Below are 20,860 nucleotides of genomic sequence, written 5' to 3' on the forward strand. Positions count from 1 at the left end.
TTCTTCTCTCCCATTTGGGGGGGGGGCGGGGGTGTGTGCAGACAGGGCAGCGGAGTTTTGGGTTGCCAACGCTCCAGGATGGTCCTGCAGTCTCCAAGACTTACAGATCAATCTTTAATTAAAGATCATGTCAGGCGAGGCAATCCCCAGGAATCCCTCCACCCAAACTTGGCAACCCAACGCCTTGCTGTTTAGGATGACGGGAGGGAGGGACTCCCCCGCCGCCGGGCAGGGGGGCTGCTGGGGCTTGCGGGCCCTGCTCCGGAGTCCAGCTAGGTGGCAGCCCCCACCTCCCCATCGCGAGCCCCGCCCCCGCCCAGCCAGAGCCCGCCACGTGGGTACCGCGGCAGCTGGCGGGGGGCGGGGCCCGGGGGCGGGGCCACACGGGCGGGGGAGGGGCCGAGCTAAGGCGACTGTTGATGACAGGGAGGAAGAGGAGGAGGCAGAGGAGGAAGAGGTTAGTGATCGGGCTTGCGTTGGGGGAGGGAAACCTCAGCCCCCCCCGACCAGATACTTATGGGGGGGTTTCCTGTCTGTCCCCTCCCCCTCATCCCCACACACAGTCCCCCTCTGTCCCCATATACTGGGGGGGGCTCTCTGCCCCCACCCCCATCCTGGGGGGCTCCCTCTCTGCCCCCTCCCCCCCACACCCCTGTACTGGGGGGCTCCCTCTCTGCCCCCCACATTGGGGGGTGTAACTGCCCCCTCTCCCCCCCACACCCCTGTACTGGGGGGCTCCCTCTCTGCCCCCCACATTGGGGGGTGTAACTGCCCCCTCTCCCCCACACATCCCTATTCTGGGGGCTCCCTCTCTGCCCCCCACATTGGGGGGTGTAACTGCCCCCTCTCCCCCACACATCCCTATTCTGGGGGGCTCCCTCTCTGCCCCCCACATTGGGGGTGTAACTCTGCCCCCTCTCCCCCCCCACACCCCTATCCTGGGGGGCTCCCTCTCTGCCCCCCTCCCTCGGCCCCCCCAGGCCCAGACAGCACACACGCACTGGGAGGGGCCCCTCTCTGTGTGTCTCCCTCCCTCCCCCTGTTCTCTTAGCTGGGGGGGATGGGGGGGGAACAGGGTTCCATTGAGGTGTCCCAACTCCCAGGAAGGCCCCTTATTGTCCCCCTACCACCATGTAAACAGGGGGGAAGCCTCACCCCCCCCCCCCCAACACACACACTGATGTCGGTTACTGCGGGGGGAGGGTTGTTTTCGGTGTTGCCAGCCCCACCCTTGGGCTTGTGCTGGTTACAGCTGGGCCTTGGTGTTCCCAAGAGATCCCGGCTGAACTGCCCTGGTGCTGACTCGTTCAGGCCCCTTTGGCCTTGTCTCTGCTAAGGGGGTGGGGGGAGACGGGGGCTGCAGCAACACCCCTTCCCCTTGCCCCCATCATAGCTCTGTCTGGTCGCCTCGGAGACTAGTGTGCTGCTTGGGGACATGCTTAGCACACAGATGGGGCCTGTCTACACTACTAAGCCAAAACTCATTCTGACTATGTTGAGGGTGGGCGGTGGGGTCAACCGGGCTATAACCAGTCTCCCGTCCCTCGCCAGGATGATAGGAACTGGGAGCTGAGCCAGGCAGTAGGAGAGGCTTGCAGTTGCCCTTGTGGGATCAGTTTAACAGGCAAAGAAAGAGCCAGAGAGACAGTGTGGCTGAGTGGACTGGGACTTAGGAGGGATGCCCCGGGTCTTCTGGGTGATCTTGGGCAAATCCCTTCCTGCCGTGTGCCTCGGTTTCCCCATCTGTAATATGGGGATAAGGGAACTGACGTCCTTTGTAAAGTGCATTGAGATCTATGGATGAAAAATGCTTTATAAAAGCAAGTTGTTAATATTTCAAGCCCCAGAAATGACTCTCTCTCCTTATCTTTCCCATAGACTGTGTGTGTTCCAGGTGCTTGCTTGAAGCTATAGACTTTTCACAATGGTGAGTGGAGCTGATCCCAATCTTGCCATCCTGGGGTATTCAAAAATTGCAAGTCAGGCCTCAAAAAGTCATGAGATTGTTTTTAAAATCGTGAGATTTCATTAGTTCCTTTTCTTCGCCTCCTGCGCTGTTCAGATCACTCAGCCCATGTTTCTAAGCTTTCCTTCATGGCTGCGGGGCAGGAACTTGCCTTTTTTGTTTTTAATGAAAGCCGAGAGTCTCATGAAATCGCTGAGACAGACAGATAAGAGGAATTGAACCTCACCCGAGATAAATAATCAGCTGCTTGAGTCTTGCATCCTGACGCAGGAGTTTGATTATTATTTTTTTGCTTGTTTCTTTATAGGGTGAAAGAAAAGGCGTGAATAAGTATTACCCTCCTGACTTCGATCCAGCAAAGGTAAGAGCAGGGATTGAACAGCAAGGCCTGGTCATAGACACATCAGCTGATGCTTGGTGTCCAGGTTTGCTCTTGCCAGCCTGAACACTGTGTTTACCAGTCAGCTTCATGGACAAAGTTCTGAGCCTGTGGCTGGAGTTGGGAATGAAACCAGTAACTGGGAATTAAGCCAGTCGGTCCTCACTTTGTCCCATTTCCTGTGAGAAAGCAACAGGAGGGCAGCTGATTAAATTCAAAGGCAACAGATTTTAAGTGGATAAAGGGTAACTTACTTTATAAGGAACTGTGGAGCTCCCTGCTACAGTATTTTAGTAAATTTCAAAGCAGGATTAGATGGTGATATTGGTAAGAACAAAGTCCGCCATGGCTAGGATCACAAGGCCTATAGGTCTGCATTCTTCCTGGTGTGAGCTGCCTTCCAGGTGGGGGTCAGGATGGAGTTTCCTCCGTGGGATATTGTGGTGGGTTTACACCTCCCTCTGAACCATCCAGAATTGGCTGCTGCCATGGATGGGATACTGGGCTGGAAGGACTGTCAGTCTGATCTGATGCTCCAGTTCTAGGAACCAAACTGATGTTGGCCTCTTGTTATGGGTTAAGGGCTGCCTTTCTGTTCTTTCCCTCACAGCATGTCTCCCTTAATAAATACCGGAACAGCCACCCACTGCGAGAGAGAGCCCGCAAGCTCTCCCAGGGCATCCTTATCATCAGGTAAGAGCTTGTGCTCCCTTTACCATCCCTCAGGACCCCTGAATGCATCTCGAGGGAACCTGTGGGTTGCTGCCCTGTAGGTAGAGCAGGGGACTGGGAAGCCAGGACTCCTGGGTTCTATTCTAACCCAGCTTTGGGTTAAGAATGGGGTCTAGTGCTTTGAGCAGGGGGCTTCTGGGGCCAGGACTCCTGGGTTCTATTCTCACAAGCCCCCAGGTGAGGTCAGTGCAGTCACCTCCCCTAGAAGTAACGGGCACAAACTCTCTTTTGATATGCCTGTGTTGGCAATGCTTGACTGCCTGTGGTTAAAGGAGCCAGGTCCTCTCTGCTCCCCGGTGCAGCCTGAGGCAGAATTCAGGTTGGTTGTGGACTCTTGACTCAGAATGGGGCACGGCTCCTAGCTGCGCTTAGACCCTTCGCTCCAGCTCAGCGGTTGTTGGCTGGGGAGGACGTGGGGTTCTGGCATCAGGGTGACCGGCACCGTCTTGGCTGCTCTCTCCTAGGTTCGAGATGCCCTATAACATCTGGTGCGATGGCTGCAAAAATCACATTGGAATGGGTAAGCGCCCGCTTGCCTAGCACCCGGGATCCTCTGGATGCTTGGCACTCAGTGCCATGGCCAGGCAGTTGTGCTCCTTGCAGTGGTGGGAGCTAAGCCAGGACAGGATTGAGAAGATGGAGCGGGGATGTCCCGGGGCGGGGAGAGAGATGGTGCCTTAGGGGTTGGCTCCTTGACTTTAGGGGAGGGACCAAACCCAGCTTTAATTTACTCTCTGATGGTTGTTATTGTGCTGTCCCCTCTGCTGCCTCTGGGCCCTGTCTGAATAGCAACCCCCTCACCCCACACACACACACACCCCTTCCCCGTCCCGTGTCCCGTGCACTATCTGGGGCGATGGCTCGACCAGCAGCAGCTGTGGGGAAGGTGGCCTGGTGGGTAGGGCACGGGACTCAGACTTGGGAGACCATTCCCAGCTCAGACACAGGCTTCCTGTGAGACCTTGGGCAAGTCACTTGATATACCCCATACCTCAGTTTCCCATCTGTGAAATAGGGGTGATAATATGTCCCTCCATGTCAGGGTGCTGAAAGGATGGAATCTATGATGAGGCAGGAAAGCGAGATTGGGGAGAGAAGGGAACAGCCGCTTGTTCCGAGTCAGTAAAGTCTAGTGGTCAGCATAGAGGGACTAGGAGGAGAGGATGCCTGGGTCCTATTCCCAGTTCTGAGTGGGGTCAAAGCAAGAGACAGAGTGACAGGACTCTTCGTGGGTTCTGGTCCCAGCTCTGGGAGGGCAGAGTGATAGCGATTAGAGCAGCGGGGGAGTTGCCAGCTGTGGGAGGGCACTGGGGGGTGGGTTTGGGAGCCAGGACTCCTGGGTTCTCTTGCCAGCTCATACCTCAACTTGCTGTGTGACCTGGACTTGTCCAAAAGTGTGAAGTCTTGCTACTGACAATGTGGAGTGTCTATGAACCCTGGGATTGAGAGCCAGGACTCCTGGGTCCCATTCCCAGCACAGCTTGGGAGCCCAGGTAGACATGACATCCTTGCTCCCGCTTGAGGGAGATGCGGGGTCGGGGTGGAGTTGGCTCTTCAGCTCCCAGCTCTGTCTGTCACAGGTGTCCGGTACAACGCGGAGAAGAAGAAAGTTGGGAATTACTACACTACCCCCATCTACAGGTGGGTGCAGGAAGCGCGGGCTCCTCTCCTGGGCTCTGAGCCTATGCAGAGCGGTGACCTGTGTGAACTGAGTCTGGGGAGCCACCAGGCCACATTGCAGAATCCCACCATTGTCGCTGAAGCCAAACGGCCTCCCCCAGCAAAGCAGTCAGGGTTAGAATGGGCCCCAGAGGCCCCGCCTGCCTCTTTCCCAGAAGGGGCGGGAAGCTGCCCCCGGAACAGCCAGCAGCGCCCCAGCGACAAACGTGGCAGGACAGATGAGGAAGCTGCTGCTGAGCTGAGCTGGATTTAAAGCAACGTCCTCTGGGCTCTGTGTGCCATCGCCGCCCTCTGAGCCACCTGCTCCCCTAGGGATGGGCCTGTGGTTAGAGCACAGGGCTGGGAGCCAGGACTCCTGGGATCTCCTCCCAGCTCTGGGAGGGGAGTGGGGTCTAGTGGTTAGAGCAGGGGAGACTATTCCCGGCTTTGCCACTGAATTGGATGAGTCCTTTCTCTCCCCCTCCCATGCTCGATTTCCCCCCTGCACACACACACCTACCGGGTGGATAATACGGAGAGGCGAGGTAATTGCCTGTGGAGCACGTGGCAATGTGTGGCTGGGATGATCTGGCTCCACAAGTGCGCGGCCTATTGTGGTAGAGCAGAAGCTTCCCACCTCCCTGTGGCTAAAGGGAAGGTGAATAAAACTAGCAGCTCCTGGGATTTCTTATGCCCCATGCAGCCACAGCAGCTCAGCCTGGGGTCCAGCTAGCACAATGTCCTGTCTCTGGTGGGACCGCGTGCCAGAGACTTCAGGAGCTGGCATAAGATCCCTCTAGCGGGACAGGAGCAAAGACTGGGGAGCTGGAGTCTGGCTGGGGCTGCAAGGAGGTGGCCAGGAAATAACCCCCCAGCCTGTCCCCTTGGGTGCCAGGTTTCGGATGAAGTGCCACCTGTGTGTCAATTACATCGAGATGCAGACGGACCCGGCCAACTGTGACTACGTCATCGTGAGCGGGGCCCAGCGCAAGGAGGAGCGCTGGGACATGCAGGACAATGAGCAGATCCTGACCACAGGTGAGTCCAGGGGGCAGCGGGCCCTGCTCCTTCCGGCGGCTGGCAGGACAGAGCCCACCGGTGAGTCAGTGTGTCTGTCCCTCTGCCTCCAGAACACGAGGAGAAGAAGCAGCTGGAGACAGATGCCATGTACCGGCTAGAGCATGGTGCCATGGACCAGAGCAAGCTGCAGAGAGCCATCCCCACCTTGTCCAACATCCAGGAGGCCCAGAGCGCCTGGAAGGACGACTTCGCCATCAACAGCATGTTGCGCAGGAAGTTCCGGGTGAGCAGGGACTCAGAGCCATGGGGACTGCGCATTGCTCCTAGCTGGGACCCTCCTGGCCTTTTGGGAGGCAGCCTGACCTCGTGGATGGAGCACAGGACTGGGACTCGGGAGACCTGGGCTCTGCTGGGTGATTTTGGACAGGTCCCCTCCCTTCCTCGTTCCTCAGTTTCCCCATCTGTAAAATGGGGATAATGCTATTGACCTCCTTTGTACAGTGCTTTCCCATCTGTGGATGGAAGGTACTAGAGGAGAGAGAGCCGCGGGGTGGTGCTGGGCTGGAGGAAGGACTTGCTGAGACTGCCCTTTGCTCTAGACATTGTGGCAGTTCAGTGATGCGTGTCCATGATTCTCTCTCTTGGACACTCCTTGTAGCATCGCTCTCCTGGGCACTAGGTCAGGGGCCAAGTCTAGCCCTGGCGTAAGCTCTGCTGAAGCTAATGGGATTTACCCCCTCTCCTTACATCAGGGCTGAGCTTCAATGGCTTACATAGATGATGCTGGCTGGGCCCTTGCTCTCACTGTCCTGTCCCTCCCCTGTTTAGGAGGAGAAGAAGATTCTCCAGGAGGAAGAGGAGAAGGACCTGGCTCTGCAGACCAAGGCCAACCTGAGCATTCCCCTGGTGCAGGAGACAGAGGAAGACCGGCGCCTGGCAGCCCTGCTCAAGTACCACAGCTTGGACTGTACGTGCTGCCTTCTGGGGCTGTGGGTGGGGGCTGCCTCGGGTCTTCTGGGTGGCCCTTGGCACAGAGGGATTCAGGGCCCTGTCTTGGCCTGAGGGATGTGGGCAGCATAGGGTTAAGGTCACCACTGATACTGTCAGTTGGATGTGGTTTACATTGGGGACGAACAAATCAAGGGAGCCAGGACTCCTGGGTTCTACTCATGCCTTTGGAGGGGTAGGGTCTAGTGGTTAGAGCAGGAGGCGAGGCAACCAGGACTCCTGGGTTCTGTTCCCAGCGTTGCGGGCCGGGGGGAGTGGGAGCCAGGACTCCTGGGTTCTCGTCCTGGCTTTGCTGCTTACAGATGTGTGATTTGGGGGTGGGCTCTGAGGAGAGTGGCGTTCGAGCTAGGGGGCTACGAGCCCCATAAATCAGTGTGCTGCTCAGCACAGGTGCATCGTGCTGGTCCCAGGGCAGGAGCCCTGAGCCAATGCTCCCAATGCCATTGAAGCTTTCAGGTGCCCCTGTGCTCCTACGCGTGCCCTCTATGGATGCCTGTCACTACCCTGCTGCCCCTCCCTCTCCTTCCAGCTTATGAGGACAAACAGAAGCTGAAGCGAACAGAGATCTCTGGCCGCTCCTGGTTCCCCCCTGCTCAGGCTGCAGGTGGCAAAGCCACCGACACGCTTAAGAAGCTGGGGCTCGCTGGGAAAGTCATGTCCCCGAAGGCGCTCGCTGGCGGCTCACACATCACAATCAGCCACTTGGGCATTGTGCGCCGCAAATCCCGGGAGGGGCCCGAGAGCCTGTGCAGCCCAGGAGAGAGCACAGAGCACGGGGCACGAACTGGCGGGCAGAGCCGCCATAGCGCAGCCCATGGGACGCCCCAGCAGAGCTCCCCCGTGGCCAGCGGCGACGTCCTCCCTGCAGCGGGCACTTCCAGCACCTCCTGCTCCACCAGGCTCAGCTCCTCTCTCGTGGCAGACTATTCAAACTCCAGCTCTGATTCTGAAGTGGACTGACACCCCCCCGCCCCCCCCCACCCCGGTTAGGGCTGGATTAGGGGGCCCGTATTTTTTCAATGACTCTAAGCCATAGACCCAGCCAGAAATCTGGCTCCTCCAAGCCACAGCAGTGATCTGTCCTTCTCCACAGAGCTCCCAGCCAGCCAGCCCTTCAAACACCCGGAGCAGCGCTGTTGTTACCCTTCCTGATATAACCCTGGAAAGGCAGAGCCTGTACCCTGTGTCTATGAGATTCCTCCCCCCAGAATCGCAGGCAGGCTCCTCTAGTGTGGATTCACATCTGCCCCTGTGATATTTATACAGTGCCCCTCACCCTTGTGTCCTGCCCCTCGTCCCCTGTATCTGATCCATTATTCCACTGTACATAGTAAAGGCAGGGCTTATTTCAGTCTGTCCTCCATTAAATGCTAGCCGCAGCTGATTAACCATGTGGTTCGCTGGCAGCACGCACCCGGATGGTTGTGATGAACCTTCAAGTCTCTCCTGCTGCATAGCAACAGGACTGGAGATGGGCAGTTAGCAGGGACTTTGCAGGGAAGGGAATAGCTAAAATGGAAACCCTCGCAAGCTGCTGATATATTAAACCTGCTAAATGGAGGGCTGCCAAGGGACTTGTCTCCAGGTGACATTTTCAAACGCAGGCGTGACCTGAGACCCTATATCCCATTTTCAGAAATGACCTAGACCCTCAGGTCTGCTTTAGGTACAGATCGTGTGCTGGTGTAACTGTCAGCCAGGACTGCGATTTCTCTACTGAAATAATTAAAACCATAGAACTCGCCCTGTTGATTTTCAGTGAGACTAAGACCTTGTCCAAACACACACAAATTGTACCACTTTTAACTACACTGGGCTAGTTAAAACTGGCACACCGCTCCCTCCCCCGGGCTTGACAGTGTTGTTTCAGTATAAAGGTACAGTGTAACTATTCCTATCTGGGCAGGGGAATACACTGTAGAAGGCACCTTTTATATCAGCATAACAGCGGGGGGCTGGGGGGAGAATGTTTATAGAAAAGTCTGTAGAATCATGACTGGGGTGGAGAAAGTGACTAAGGAAGTGTTATTTACCTCCTCACACAACACAAGAACCAGGGGTCACCCAGTGACATCAATAGGCAACAAGTTTAAAACAAACCTAAGGTTGTACTTTTGTCACACAATGCACAATCAACCTGTGGAACTCCTTGCCATGTGATGTGTGAAGGCCAAAAGTATAACTGGGTTAAAAAAAGAACTAGATAAGTTCATGGAGGATAGGTCCCTCAGTAGCTGTTGGCCAAGATGGGCAGGGATGCAGCCCCATGCTGTGGTGGTTCTGATTGTCAGAAGCTGGGACTGGACTACAGGGGATGGGTCGCTCAATAACTACCCTGTTCTGTTCATTCCATCTGAAGCATCTGGCCCAGCCACTGCCGGGGTATCCTGGCCTAGATGGACCGTTGGTCTGACCCAGTGTGGCCATTCTTATGTCCACTAGGTTCTAGAGTCAGCATGGTCAGCAGACTGGGGTTGGGAATCAGGACCCCTAGGTTCTCTCCCTCGCTCTGGGAGAATAGTGGGGGCGGGATCAGCACTTGGCTTCTATCTAGGGTTGTCAGTTTGGGTTGGACGTATTCCTGAAGGTTTCATCATATGACTAATCTTTAATTAAAGATTAATTTTTAGTTCCTGGAAACTACAAGACAGTCCTGGAGCATTGGCAACCCTAGTTCCATCGCCAACTCGGGGAGGGCAGGGGGGTTTAGTGGTTAGAGTGGGTGGGCCAGGACGCCTGGGTTCTCTCCCTCGCTCTGGGAGGGCGGGGGGGGGGGGTCTAGTGGTGAGAGCAGGGGGCTGGCCAGGACTCCTGGGTTCTCTCCCTCGCTCTGGGAGGGCGGGGGGGGGGGTCTAGTGGTGAGAGCAGGGGGCTGGCCAGGACGCCTGGGTTCTCTTCCCTAGCTTGGGGAGGGCGGGGCGTCTAGTGGGTAAAGCAGGGGGTGGCCGGGACGCCTGGGGTCTCAGGCAGTATGCTCCCGCTTTCACAGAGGCAGAGCCCAGGCGGGGACCGGCGGCGCTAGGGCCGCGGCGCAGCGCGGGTCTCTCCCTTTCGGACCCAGCCCGCCCCTTGGCGGAGCCGCATGGCCCAGGTCCGGCCCGGGCCGAGCCGCGCCGCCCGCGGGGCCATGAGCCTGGAGGCCCTGCGCTACCGCCGCGGCTCCCTGCGCGTCCTCAACCAGCTGCTGCTGCCCCAGCGGAGCTGCTATGAGGAGATCGGCGGCGTGCGCCAGGGCTGGGAGGCCATCCGGGCCATGAAGGTGGGGGCTGCACCCCGGGGTGCTGGGGGCGGGCTGCACCCCGGGGTGCTGGGGGCGGGCTGCACCCGTGGGGAGAAAGGGGGTCTGGGGTTGCAGCCTGGAGAGGGCAGGGGGGTGCGGCAGGTCACGGAAGGGCGCAGTGGCTACAGGGCTGGGGCTGGGCACAGGGCTGGGCACAGAGGGGTGGAGAGGGGGGCACAGGGCTGAGTATGGGCATGGGGACGTGGTGGGCTGTAGGCACTGGGTCCGGGCTGCCCTGGGGACTGGCCTAGCTGGACTATTGCTCTGACCTGGGGTGGCAACTCCTCCCCTGCAGTGTTTCCACCCCAGCCCCTAAAGCCGCCCATGTCGTCCTTGGATCCCACTGCACCCTGACCGTGCCCCTTGTCCCCCAGGTGCGGGGTGCCCCTGCCATTGCCATCGTGGGGTGCCTGAGCCTGGCGGTGGAGCTGCATGGTGGGGCTGGCATGGGGCAGGACAAGACCGGCCTGGAAACCTTCATCCGTGACTCCCTCCGCTACCTGGTGACTGCGCGGCCCACAGCTGTGAACATGGCGCGGGCGGCCGAGGAGCTGGGGGCTTTTGCTTCCCAGGAGGCCCAGCGTGAGGAGGCCACAGCCGAGAGCCTGCGGGAGAGGTGAGAGCCAGGCCCACAGCCCCTTCTCTTCCTTGGGGTCGAGGGAGCCATGCCCTAACCTTCTCCCCACCCCCCAGCGTGATCCAGTGGGCAGAGGCCATGCTGGAGAAGGATCTGCAGGACAACAGGAGCATCGGGGAGCACGGGGCACGCCACCTGCTCCAGGCCTCACCGCAGGACAAGGTGACGGTGCTGACCCACTGCAACACCGGCTCCCTGGCCACCGCCGGCTACGGCACCGCGCTGGGTAAGTGGGGCTGGAGGGGGCATCTGTCCACACCGGGGGGGAGCCACATTGCCTGTAAAGATTGGGTTGGAGGAAAGGGGAGGGGGGTCTGACAGGACTGCAAAGTAGAGTTGGGTCTTACCACTAGACTCCTCTCCCCTCCCAGAGCCAGAGAACCGAGAAGTCTTGACTTCCAGTTCCCTCTGCTTTAACCACTAGCCCACCCTCCTACTTAGACCCAGGGAGTAGAACCCAGGAGTCCTGACTCCCAACCTTTGCTCTAACCACTAGACCCCATTCCCCTCCCAGGTCAGGGGAGTTCACCCCAGAAGTCCTGCTACCCTGCTCTGACCACAAGCCCACGCTCTCCAACTTACTAACCTCTTGCACTCCCCCCACTACCGTTCACAATTCTCCTCTTCCTTGCAGGTGTCATCCGCTCTCTGCACGCCCTGGGCCATCTGGAGCACGTCTACTGCACAGAGACGCGGCCGTACAACCAGGGGGCGCGGCTGACAGCCTACGAGCTGGTGTACGATCACATCCCGGCCACGCTCATCGCAGACAGCATGGTCTCTGTGGCCATGAAGGAGAAGGGTGTGTCGGGTGAGTGGGAGACAAGCTGCAGCCTGAACCCCCTGGCCTTGTTAGGAGGAGATGTGGATCCTAGGGCTTGTTCAGCTGGTGAGCAATGCAAGGCAGGGGCTGTCCTGGAGCCTGGCATGATAGAGCCCTGATCTCAGTCAAGGGCGGGCATCTGCAAAGAGGCATGATGATGCCCCGATCTCGGCCCGGGTCTGTGCGGCATCACGCACGATGGGGCCCGGTCTCAGTCAGAGGGGGGACGTCTGCGCCGTGCCCAGTGCCATGGGGACCCATCTTGGTTGAGTCTTTGAGGTGCACGCTCACAGGAATCAATACCTCAGTGGATCCATCTAATCCAGTATCATGACACCAACCAGAGCCAGCACCAGCTTGCTTCAGCCTGTCTTGCACGTGGCTGACACCGTAACCCCTATTTCTGTATGTAGGGCACCTCGTTCATGGAGCTCGCAGCACACAGTCCGGTGTATTTGTAGCATTGTCCCCCGTTTATGAGGGGGATGGACACACTGAGTCCTAGAGAAGGGTGATGGCTTGCAACTGCTCTGCTGGGTATCGCTGGTCGTAGCCAGGAATAGAATCACGGTATTCTCCCAGCATGGTGTCCTTTCCCCTGGACATCACTGCCTCTCAGAGAATCATGCTGGGTGCTCCACAGAGCTGCTTGGTTGGGGCCCTCTGCAGTCCCTGGAGGGTGCAGGAGGATTGGGATCTGCCAGTCACCGGGCTGACCAGCAGTAGAGAGGGGGCGGGAGGAGGGGACCGCGATGGGATCACACATATACTAAGGTGGCCATCTCGTTGCTGACTCCTTGGTGGTCATGTGACGCAGGAATCGCCCCGCCAGGACTTTAAGCATTGCATTCCCTCACCCAGCTGTCGTCGTGGGAGCCGACCGGGTGGTGGCCAACGGCGACACCGCCAACAAAGTGGGCACCTACCAGCTGGCCATCGCTGCAAAGCATCATGAGATCCCCTTCTACGTGGCGGCCCCTAGCACCTCATGCGACCTGAGCTTGGCAGAAGGGGCTGAAATCGTGATCGAGGAGCGGCCGAGCCAGGAGCTGACAGATGTCAATGGAGTGAGGATTGCAGCCCCAGGTACTGCAGTGGGGGTGTATCCCCGAACAGTATTGTGGACCAGTGGGCTATCCCGGTGCAAGAGGAGGCGGCGATATTGGGCCGGTGGGGGAATTCTTGGTTGGATATTCATGTCACGTTGCTGAGTGGCTCACGGTGTCTCTGTTTTTCTCCTGCCAAGGGATCGGCGTTTGGAACCCGGCCTTCGACATCACGCCACACGAGCTCATCACTGGGGGCATCATCACGGAGCTTGGTGTCTTCTGCCCTGAAGAGCTCCGAGCGGCCCTCCCCGGGGCCGTGAAAGGGGAGTGAACCCCTGGGGCCAATAACTGCTCTGCCTCATGCTGCGAAGGGGCGGAGAGAGGCCCGGCTCTCCCTCCGCAGAGACAAAGACTGTGGGTGGGGGTAATACACCCTGTGCCTGGCTCTGGTTTACACGCTGTTAATAAATCCCCATCGCCTTTGACCACCACCACTTTTCCGCGTGGGGTGATGCCTGTAGCTGGCTAAATTAGCAGGGCTTCAGCGTGTGGGTTGCGTGTCCTCTGCTGGATGGAGTCGGACCACCCCCCTCCCCGTGTGTCATAGCCCCTCTGCTGCCGCAGGAGAGTCTCCCTCAGCTCCCCGGGGCTGGGCTCTGGGCTCACTGATACCAGAGCAAACGGGGGCAGAGGGAGCTTCCCCCAGCGCCCTCAGAGCGTTGCACGGGGCGGGGGGGTGATCTGGGATTGGGCGGGGGGGGGTAACCTCACTGGCCCCCCAGGACCGTCTCTATCCCGGCATGCACTGGGGCGTGGTTTGCCCCTCTCTATCCCGGCATGCAGCGGAAGTGACATTTTTTTTTCCTCCCCGGCGCGCGCTGGGGGGCGTGGTTTGCCGCTCTGTGTCCCGGCGTGCACTGGGGCTCTGCCGGAAGTGGAGGCCGCCTCATGGCTCAGGGGAAGCAGAAGTTCCAGGCCCAGAAGCCGGGCGGGGGAAAGAAGCCGGCGGCCCAGGGGGTCCGGGGACCCCGGAAGGGAGGTGAGCGGCCTGGGGGCGGGGCTAGGCCCCGTGGGCCCCGAGACCACGGGGCGGAGGGGGGGGGGAGCAGGGCCTGGGCCCCCGGGCTGGGCTGGGCTGGGCTGGGCTGGGCGGGGGGGGGGGTGTAGCAGGGCCTGGGCCCCCGGGCGGGGCGGGGGGGGTGTAGCAGGGCCTGGGCCCCCGGGCTGGGCTGGGCTGGGCGGGGGGGTGTAGCAGGGCCTGGGCCCCGGGGCGGGGCGGGGGGGGGGTGTAGCAGGGCCTGGGCCCCCGGGCTGGGCTGGGCGGGGGGGGGGTGTAGCAGGGCCTGGGCCCCCGGGCTGGGCTGGGCGGGGGGGGGTGTAGCAGGGCCTGGGCCCCCGGGCTGGGCTGGGCGGGGGGGGGTGTAGCAGGGCCTGGGCCCCCGGGCTGGGCTGGGCGGGGGGGGTGTAGCAGGGCCTGGGCCCCGGGGCGGGGCGGGGGGGGGTGTAGCAGGGCCTGGGCCCCCGGGCTGGGCGGGGCGGGGGGGGGGTGTAGCAGGGCCTGGGCCCCCGGGCTGGGCTGGGCGGGGGGGGGTGTAGCAGGGCCTGGGCCCCCGGGCTGGGCTGGGCGGGGGGGGGTGTAGCAGGGCCTGGGCCCCCGGGCTGGGCTGGGCGGGGGGGGGTGTAGCAGGGCCTGGGCCCCCGGGCTGGGCTGGGCGGGGGGGGGTGTAGCAGGGCCTGGGCCCCCGGGCTGGGCTGGGCGGGGGGGGGGTGTAGCAGGGCCTGGGCCCCGGGGCGGGGCGGGGGGGGGGTGTAGCAGGGCCTGGGCCCCCGGGCTGGGCTGGGCGGGGGGGGGGTGTAGCAGGGCCTGGGCCCCGGGGCGGGGCGGGGCGGGGGGGGGGTGTAGCAGGGCCTGGGCCCCCGGGCTGGGCGGGGCGGGGGGGGGGTGTAGCAGGGCCTGGGCCCCCGGGCTGGGCTGGGCGGGGGGGGGTGTAGCAGGGCCTGGGCCCCCGGGCTGGGCTGGGCGGGGGGGGGTGTAGCAGGGCCTGGGCCCCCGGGCTGGGCTGGGCGGGGGGGGGGTGTAGCAGGGCCTGGGCCCCCGGGCTGGGCTGGGCGGGGGGGGGGGTGTAGCAGGGCCTGGGCCCCCGGGCTGGGCTGGGCGGGGGGGGGGGTGTAGCAGGGCCTGGGCCCCGGGGCGGGGCGGGGGGGGGGGTGTAGCAGGGCCTGGGCCCCCGGGCGGGGGGGGTGTAGCAGGGCCTGGGTCCCCGGGCTGGGGGGGGGGTAAGCGACCTGTTTTCCCTCCACGCTCCAGAGGGCCCCCGAACCCCATCCCCCTGCAGTCCCCAGAGAGCGGCTGTTGCCCCCCTACTCTTCTCCCCCAGGACCGTCACAGGGTCTCTCTGGCTGACAGGCTGGGGTTCCCCAGGCTGGGGCAGTTCAGCTGCTGGCATTGAGTTCTGCTTCCAGGGAGCCAAACGCTTACCTCCCCTCCCCCATGTCTCTCCCCCAGGCCGGATAATTGCTCCCAAGAAAGCTCGGGTGATTCAGCAGCAGAAACTGAAAAAGGTGAGGTGGGGTAAGGAGAACAAACAGCCCCCAGCAGCAGTGGCAGCATCTATAGCTCAGTTTGTTACAGATCGGGCCCTACCAAATTCCTGGCCATGAAAAACGCATCCTCCCCCTCCCCAATGAAATCTTGTCTTTTGTATCCCTTTACCCTATACCAGGCAGATTTCACAGGGGAGACCAGCTTTTCTCAAATTGGAGGTCCTGACCCAAAAAGGGAGTTAAAGGAGGGTGGCAAAGTTTATTTTAGGGGGGGTTGTGGTATTGCCATCCTTACTTTTACGCTGTCTTCAGAGCTGGGCGGCCGGAGAGCAGCAGCTGTTGGCCGGGTACCCAGCTCTGAAGGCAGAGCCGCCGCAACACCATATCATACCATCCTTGCTTCTGCGCCGCTGCTGGCGACGACTCGGCCTTCAGCGCTTGGGTCCCAGCCGGCAGCCACCACTCTCCAACTGCCCAGCTCTGAAGGCAGCACCACCGCCGACAGCAATGCAGAAGTAAGGGTAGCCGTATCGCAACCCCTCCCCTTGCAACCCCCCCCATGACTCCTTTTTGGGTCAGGACCCCTACAATTATAACACTGTGAAATTTCAGATTTAAATCGCTGAAATCATGACATTTACTCTTTTTAAAATCCTATATCCATGAAATTAACCAAAATGGACCATGAATTTGGTAGAGACCTAGTTATAGAGCAGGCGTGGCCAAACTTCAGCTTGTGAAGTTAAAGTGCAGGGCTTGTGGAGAAATTTCAGGAAATTTTGTCTTTCTATATTCAGACTTTGTTCTGTGTGGACCTGGTGTGCTTGCGATCTCCCTGAATTCTGCAGAATACAGGCTGTATTTACGGTTCATAAGTTGCATTTGAATAGTTTTAGATTTAAGTGTTAACCGTACGTTAATTTAATGGATGACAATGATAACTTCAAATTGTAAGAAATGCAAGTATGAAGAGGAAAACTGAAGTTTTAAGCCAGAATGGGAGGAAGAGTTTGCATTCACTGTTAAAGGTGGTAAACCTCTGAGCCTTATCTGCAATGCATTGCTCATTCGCTACGAAGCGAGCAACTTGAAACATCACTGTGAAACAAATAATAACTTTTCATCTAAATACCCTCCTGAATCAGAATTAAGGAAAAACAAGTTAACCGCATTAAAATTACGCCTAAACAGTCAACAGACGCTGCTTTCGGCATTCAGTAAGGAAGCTGACGTGGCCGAAGCTAGTTTTGTCATGGAACATGGCTCCTGCTAAAGGTCCGTATTCGGATGAATTTGTTAAGAAGAATATTGCAAAAGTGGTTGTAGTTTTAGATGCAAATAACACAACTTCAGCGACTAGTAAAACACGTTCCAATTCCGTGCCGCACTACAGAGAGGCGTATCTCCCAGATCAGTGCTGATGTTGCAAGCAAGATGCAAAATAATCTAAAGAATTCTCTAGCATTCAGCCTAGCTCTCGACAAATCCACAGACGTACAAGGTAAACCCCAACTAGCGATATTTGTTGGCTATGTTTCCGCAGATTTATTTCTGACCTTACTCGGACAATCTTCAGGTTCCAGAACAAGTTAAAGCTTCTGCAAAGAGACATCGTGTCAAGAGACTTCAACCACTTTCCCCATCTCAAGAATAGGGTAAACACGTTCCCAGAAATCGAAGTAGAGGATCACAAACTCGAGGAATACAGAGGTAAAGTACAAGGTCTGCTTGATGACTTTCTGGCCAGGTTTGAAGACTTGCAGAAGTGGAGACCCTGCTTCGCCTTTCGTGTAAACCCCATTCATGGTTGATGCAATCAACGATGGCTGTCCAGTTCCCCAAACACTCACCATGGAAATGGAACTATTGGAACTCCAGGAGGACCGTGCTTTAAAGAGGGTGCATAAATCACGGTCTGCAATCAAGTTCCGCAAGCAAGCACCAGGAACGATGTGTCCTCAACTCAGGAAGACTCGTGTGCGACTCATTTCAATTTCTGCCCCAACATACTGCTGTGAGTCGCTGTACTCCGTGATGGAGTTGGTAAAATCGAAATGTCCTGCAGCTCTTACAGATCGACGTCTGACAGAGCGCCTCTGTATTGCCCTGACAGCATATCAGCCGGATTTCCAAAGACTTACAGCCAGGATGGAGATCCAAAAGGCCTCTAGCTCTAGCAGTAATTAGCCAAGATATAGTAAGTAGGGTGTTAATATTTTAAAAAATGCATGTGTAAAGGTTGTGCGGCTCTCGAGCTTCTGAATATTATTGTACGTGGCTCAGAGGGTCAGTAAGTTTGGCCACCCGGGGTGTAGAGGCTCCTCTCCAGGAGTAATAGGGTGGCTGCTTGTCAGTTTTACAAAGCCCCAACCTGATCCTCCAGTGTAAACACAGAGCAGCGTGTACATCTACCAAACAAACCGCACCACTGCTCGCACCAGTGAGGAGACACTGCACATGAATCAATTGAGCTTGGAAATTGGAAGCAGGTCCCTAGCCATCAGAGGAGGGAGGTTCTGGATCAGCCTCCCAGTCAGCACAGTGAGGACAACACCAGAACTATCTTCAAGATGGAGCTTGATAAGGGCTGTGAACAGGGTGGTATGAGGGGGTGGCCTGGGCCAGCAGGAGCTAGACTGGATGTCTTGCAGGGCAGGGTCTCTTCCATCTCCACGTTCAGTGAGAGAGAGAGAGAGAGAGAGAGAGAGAATGAGCCACATGTGACAGGTGTCAGTTGTGTTGTATGATGTGTGACTGGGAGGTGAAGAAGAGCTCCCAGTCACAGGATAAGAACCTGTGGAGAATAGACTGGATTTAAATTCTGGGTTGTAAATCAAAGCTGTAACTCACTCCAATCTGCTTTATCCTCTCCACATGGGCTGCTACCTGAACATATCGTGGTGACCAATATTGTCTCATTGTTTCCTTGTGCTCCCCTTTCAGTCGGCCTGTCTGTATCATCTGTTGTCTCTTGCCTTTGATTGTAAATTCTGCAAGGGTGAAAACTCTCTTCTGTGTTTGTACGTCACTTAGCACAGTGGAGTCCTGGTCTGCCACAGGAGCTGCTAGCCGCTACTCTAATACAGCTAACCAATAAAAACTAGGGCTGTCGATTTAATCGCAGTTAACTCCTGTGATTAACTCATTAATTGCGATTAAAAAATTAATCAGTTTTAATCACACTGTTAAAAAATAGAATGCCATTTATTTAAATATTTTGGATTTTTTTTACATTTTCAAATATACTGATTTCAATTACAACACAGAATACAAAGTGTACAGTGCTCACTTTATATTACTTTTTATTACAAATATTTGCATTGTAAAAATGACAAAATAAATAGTATTTTTGAATTCACCTCATACAAGTACTGTAGTGCAATCTCTTTATCGCAATGCGCAACTTACAAATGTAGGCTTTTTAATTTTTTTTATATAACTGCACTCAATAACAAAACAATGTAAAACTTTAGAGCCTACAAGTCCACTCAGTCCTACTTCTTGTTCAGCCAATCGTTAAGACAAACAAGTTTGTTTACATTGGTGGGAGATAATGCTGCCAGCTTCTTATTTACAATATCACCTGAAAGTGAGAACAGGTGTCTGCATGGCACCTTTGTAGCCTGCATCGCAAGGTATTTACGTGCCAGATATGCTAAACATTCATATGCTTTGGCCACCATTCCACAGGACATGCTTCCATGCTGCTGATTGATTGTTTTAATCGCTTGACAGCCCTAACAAAAACATAACTGGAACCATGCTAGACATGGACATGTGTAATGTTAGCCTGGAACCCTGCGAGGGAACAATGCGAGTCCTGCCCTCCGTGTGCGGACTGTGGTTGTGGAATCTCCATCACTGGAGATTTTTAAGAGCAGATTAGAGAAATACCTATCAGGGATGATCTAGATAATACTTAGTCCTGTCATGCATGCAGGAGACTGGACTAAATACTTCTCGAGGTCCCTTCCAGTTCTATGATTCTATAACTTCCAAAGGTGTCACCTGCTCAGTCTGAGACCTGGTCAGTTGCACTCGTTGGTAGAGTGGTGGTGAGAGGCGTGGGCTGGGCAGGGACTAGAGGGCTCCCATTTAGCCCCTGACTCCTCCCCAGGAGGCCCCTGCTTAGATGGCTGCTGCTGGGTTAATTTGCCTCACGGCCTCCTTCTTCCCCAGAACTTGGAAGTCGGCATCCGGAAGAAGATTGAACACGAGGTGATGATGAAAGCCAGCACCAGCATGGCCAAGAAGCTGACTGTGGTCAAAGCACCAGAGAAGGGAGCCAAGAAGAAGGGCCAGTCCAGCAAGTCTCCCCTGTAACCTGAGCGTGGGGGGCTGCCACCATCCTTGCGCTCCTGGGGCCTCCCATAGCCTGTGACTGGACAAAAAACAACCATCCCACTCAGCTGGGAGCCCTGAGGAGGGATGGGGGCAGCTGTGTCCCCCTGAACAAAAGTGCTTTTGCAGCTACCTCCTTGGACTTTTTCCTCCTCCTCTAATGTCTCCCATGGTGCATATTCTCCCATGGCCCGTTCCATGCCCTGTAGCTGGGGATGAGGGGTGGCTTAACCCTATGTGGTTAACCTGCCTCGTGCCACAAATGGCACAAGCGAAGCCTGTCTTGTCACCTGGAAGGATGCTGAGGCTGAACGGGGCAGGGCAACTTGGTAGTTCTCAGCCAGGCCCTATGTGAGGGATTCTCTGTCCCTTCCCTATGGCAGGAAAGTAACTGGGGCCTGGGCCCCCTCTGCTGTCAGAGGTCTCCCACTGCAGAGTCAGGGAGGGTGTTTCCTCTGGCGGGAGCTGGTGCAGCCAGGGAAGAGTGAGCGAGAGCATCTCAAGGCTTTTGTTCTGCTGGTGAATTGCTGGCTGTGGGTCCTCCGCACCTGGGAGCCCCGGTGGAGCACCTTGGAAAACCTGCCTGTGTGAATTACGCACCTGAGGCTAAACTCATTTGCTGTGAGTGGAAGGGGAGCAGCTTGGGTCAGTGGAGCAGAGATGCTAAATCTCATGTTCTCTTACCAGCTGGATCGACTGACTCCAGCCGCGCAAATTGGTCTCCGCAAACGCCCGGGGGAAGTGGTGCGTTGCCGGGGTGACTCCCTGCCCTGACTGTCCTCTCGTGCTTTAATAAAATGTACTGGGTGGGAATGTCCTCTCCTGTAACTCCTCTGTTCCGCCTCCTTGGGGACTGTAAAATTAGGATAGCTGAAGGCCCCTGCCCTGGGGCTTGGATACAGGAGCCACATGGTCCTTGTGAGCTAACCACCCCCAGAGCCTTCTGTGCTCAGGACAGCCTGGGGAAGGTTCCGCTTGGCTTGGCTAGCAGGGGGTCTATGGTGGATGTGATTAGACATGTGGATCTGAACATAAGAACGGCCATAGTGGGTCAGACCAAAGGTCCATCTAGCCTAGAGGTGGCCGTCCTGCCCGGCCCTTGAGCTCCTGGCCAGGGAGGCTAGCCCCCAGCCCCGCCCCTGCTGTCCATCCCCATCCCCACCCGCAGCCTCAGCTCGCTGTGTCGCCAGCACTCTGGCTGGCTCCAGTCAGGCGGCACGGCTGCTCTGAGCAGCATGGTAAGGGAGGAGAGTGGGGGGTTGGATATGGGGCAGAGGGTCCCAGGAGGTAGTCGGGGCAGTTGGATGGGGGGGGTTGGATAGGTGTGGGAATCCTGGGGGGGCCTGTCAGGGGACATGGGTGTGGATGGGGGCGGGGCAGTCGGGACAGGGAGCAGGGTGGGGTCCCGGGAGGGGGCGGTCA

General features: G+C 57.6%; 3 protein-coding genes across 3 annotated transcripts; all 3 read left to right on the forward strand.

The window, feature by feature from the left end:
* Positions 1-391: 391 nt before the first annotated feature.
* On the forward strand, positions 392-9,414 carry YJU2B (YJU2 splicing factor homolog B). Its single transcript, XM_048831994.2, has 10 exons — positions 392-457; positions 1,879-1,927; positions 2,274-2,327; positions 2,956-3,038; positions 3,542-3,597; positions 4,658-4,718; positions 5,632-5,774; positions 5,867-6,039; positions 6,585-6,723; positions 7,294-9,414. Exons 2-10 carry the CDS (start codon positions 1,925-1,927, stop codon positions 7,722-7,724), a joined length of 1,143 nt encoding a protein of 380 aa, XP_048687951.1. The 5' UTR covers positions 392-457; positions 1,879-1,924; the 3' UTR covers positions 7,725-9,414.
* A 344-nt stretch (positions 9,415-9,758) lies between these two features.
* On the forward strand, positions 9,759-13,044 carry MRI1 (methylthioribose-1-phosphate isomerase 1). Its single transcript, XM_048831813.2, has 6 exons — positions 9,759-10,023; positions 10,419-10,660; positions 10,738-10,907; positions 11,316-11,492; positions 12,366-12,590; positions 12,751-13,044. Exons 1-6 carry the CDS (start codon positions 9,847-9,849, stop codon positions 12,882-12,884), a joined length of 1,125 nt encoding a protein of 374 aa, XP_048687770.1. The 5' UTR covers positions 9,759-9,846; the 3' UTR covers positions 12,885-13,044.
* A 359-nt stretch (positions 13,045-13,403) lies between these two features.
* On the forward strand, positions 13,404-20,251 carry C20H19orf53 (chromosome 20 C19orf53 homolog). Its single transcript, XM_048831814.2, has 3 exons — positions 13,404-13,592; positions 15,060-15,115; positions 19,277-20,251. The coding sequence occupies exons 1-3, from the start codon at positions 13,502-13,504 to the stop codon at positions 19,418-19,420; spliced, it is 291 nt and encodes a 96-aa protein (XP_048687771.1). The 5' UTR covers positions 13,404-13,501; the 3' UTR covers positions 19,421-20,251.
* Positions 20,252-20,860: the final 609 nt, after the last annotated feature.

Source organism: Caretta caretta, chromosome 20, assembly GCF_965140235.1.
Source record: "Caretta caretta isolate rCarCar2 chromosome 20, rCarCar1.hap1, whole genome shotgun sequence".
Classification (NCBI taxonomy): domain Eukaryota; kingdom Metazoa; phylum Chordata; order Testudines; family Cheloniidae; genus Caretta; species Caretta caretta.

What these genes read in the sequence shown, in the direction of transcription:
- MRI1 (XM_048831813.2), top strand. Translation starts at nt 9,847, where the DNA reads ATGGCCCAGGTCCGGCCCGGGCCGAGCCGCGCCGCCCGCGGGGCCATG. An exon ending in AGGCCATCCGGGCCATGAAG is followed by an intron (nt 10,024 to 10,418) that starts GTGGGGGCTGCA and finishes CTTGTCCCCCAG; the next exon opens with GTGCGGGGTGCCCCTGCCAT. An exon ending in GCCGAGAGCCTGCGGGAGAG is followed by an intron (nt 10,661 to 10,737) that starts GTGAGAGCCAGG and finishes CCCACCCCCCAG; the next exon opens with CGTGATCCAGTGGGCAGAGG.
- YJU2B (XM_048831994.2), top strand. An exon ending in TACACTACCCCCATCTACAG is followed by an intron (nt 4,719 to 5,631) that starts GTGGGTGCAGGA and finishes CTTGGGTGCCAG; the next exon opens with GTTTCGGATGAAGTGCCACC. An exon ending in TGTTGCGCAGGAAGTTCCGG is followed by an intron (nt 6,040 to 6,584) that starts GTGAGCAGGGAC and finishes TCCCCTGTTTAG; the next exon opens with GAGGAGAAGAAGATTCTCCA.
- C20H19orf53 (XM_048831814.2), top strand. Translation starts at nt 13,502, where the DNA reads ATGGCTCAGGGGAAGCAGAAGTTCCAGGCCCAGAAGCCGGGCGGGGGA. An exon ending in CCGGGGACCCCGGAAGGGAG is followed by an intron (nt 13,593 to 15,059) that starts GTGAGCGGCCTG and finishes TCTCTCCCCCAG; the next exon opens with GCCGGATAATTGCTCCCAAG. An exon ending in AGCAGCAGAAACTGAAAAAG is followed by an intron (nt 15,116 to 19,276) that starts GTGAGGTGGGGT and finishes CTTCTTCCCCAG; the next exon opens with AACTTGGAAGTCGGCATCCG.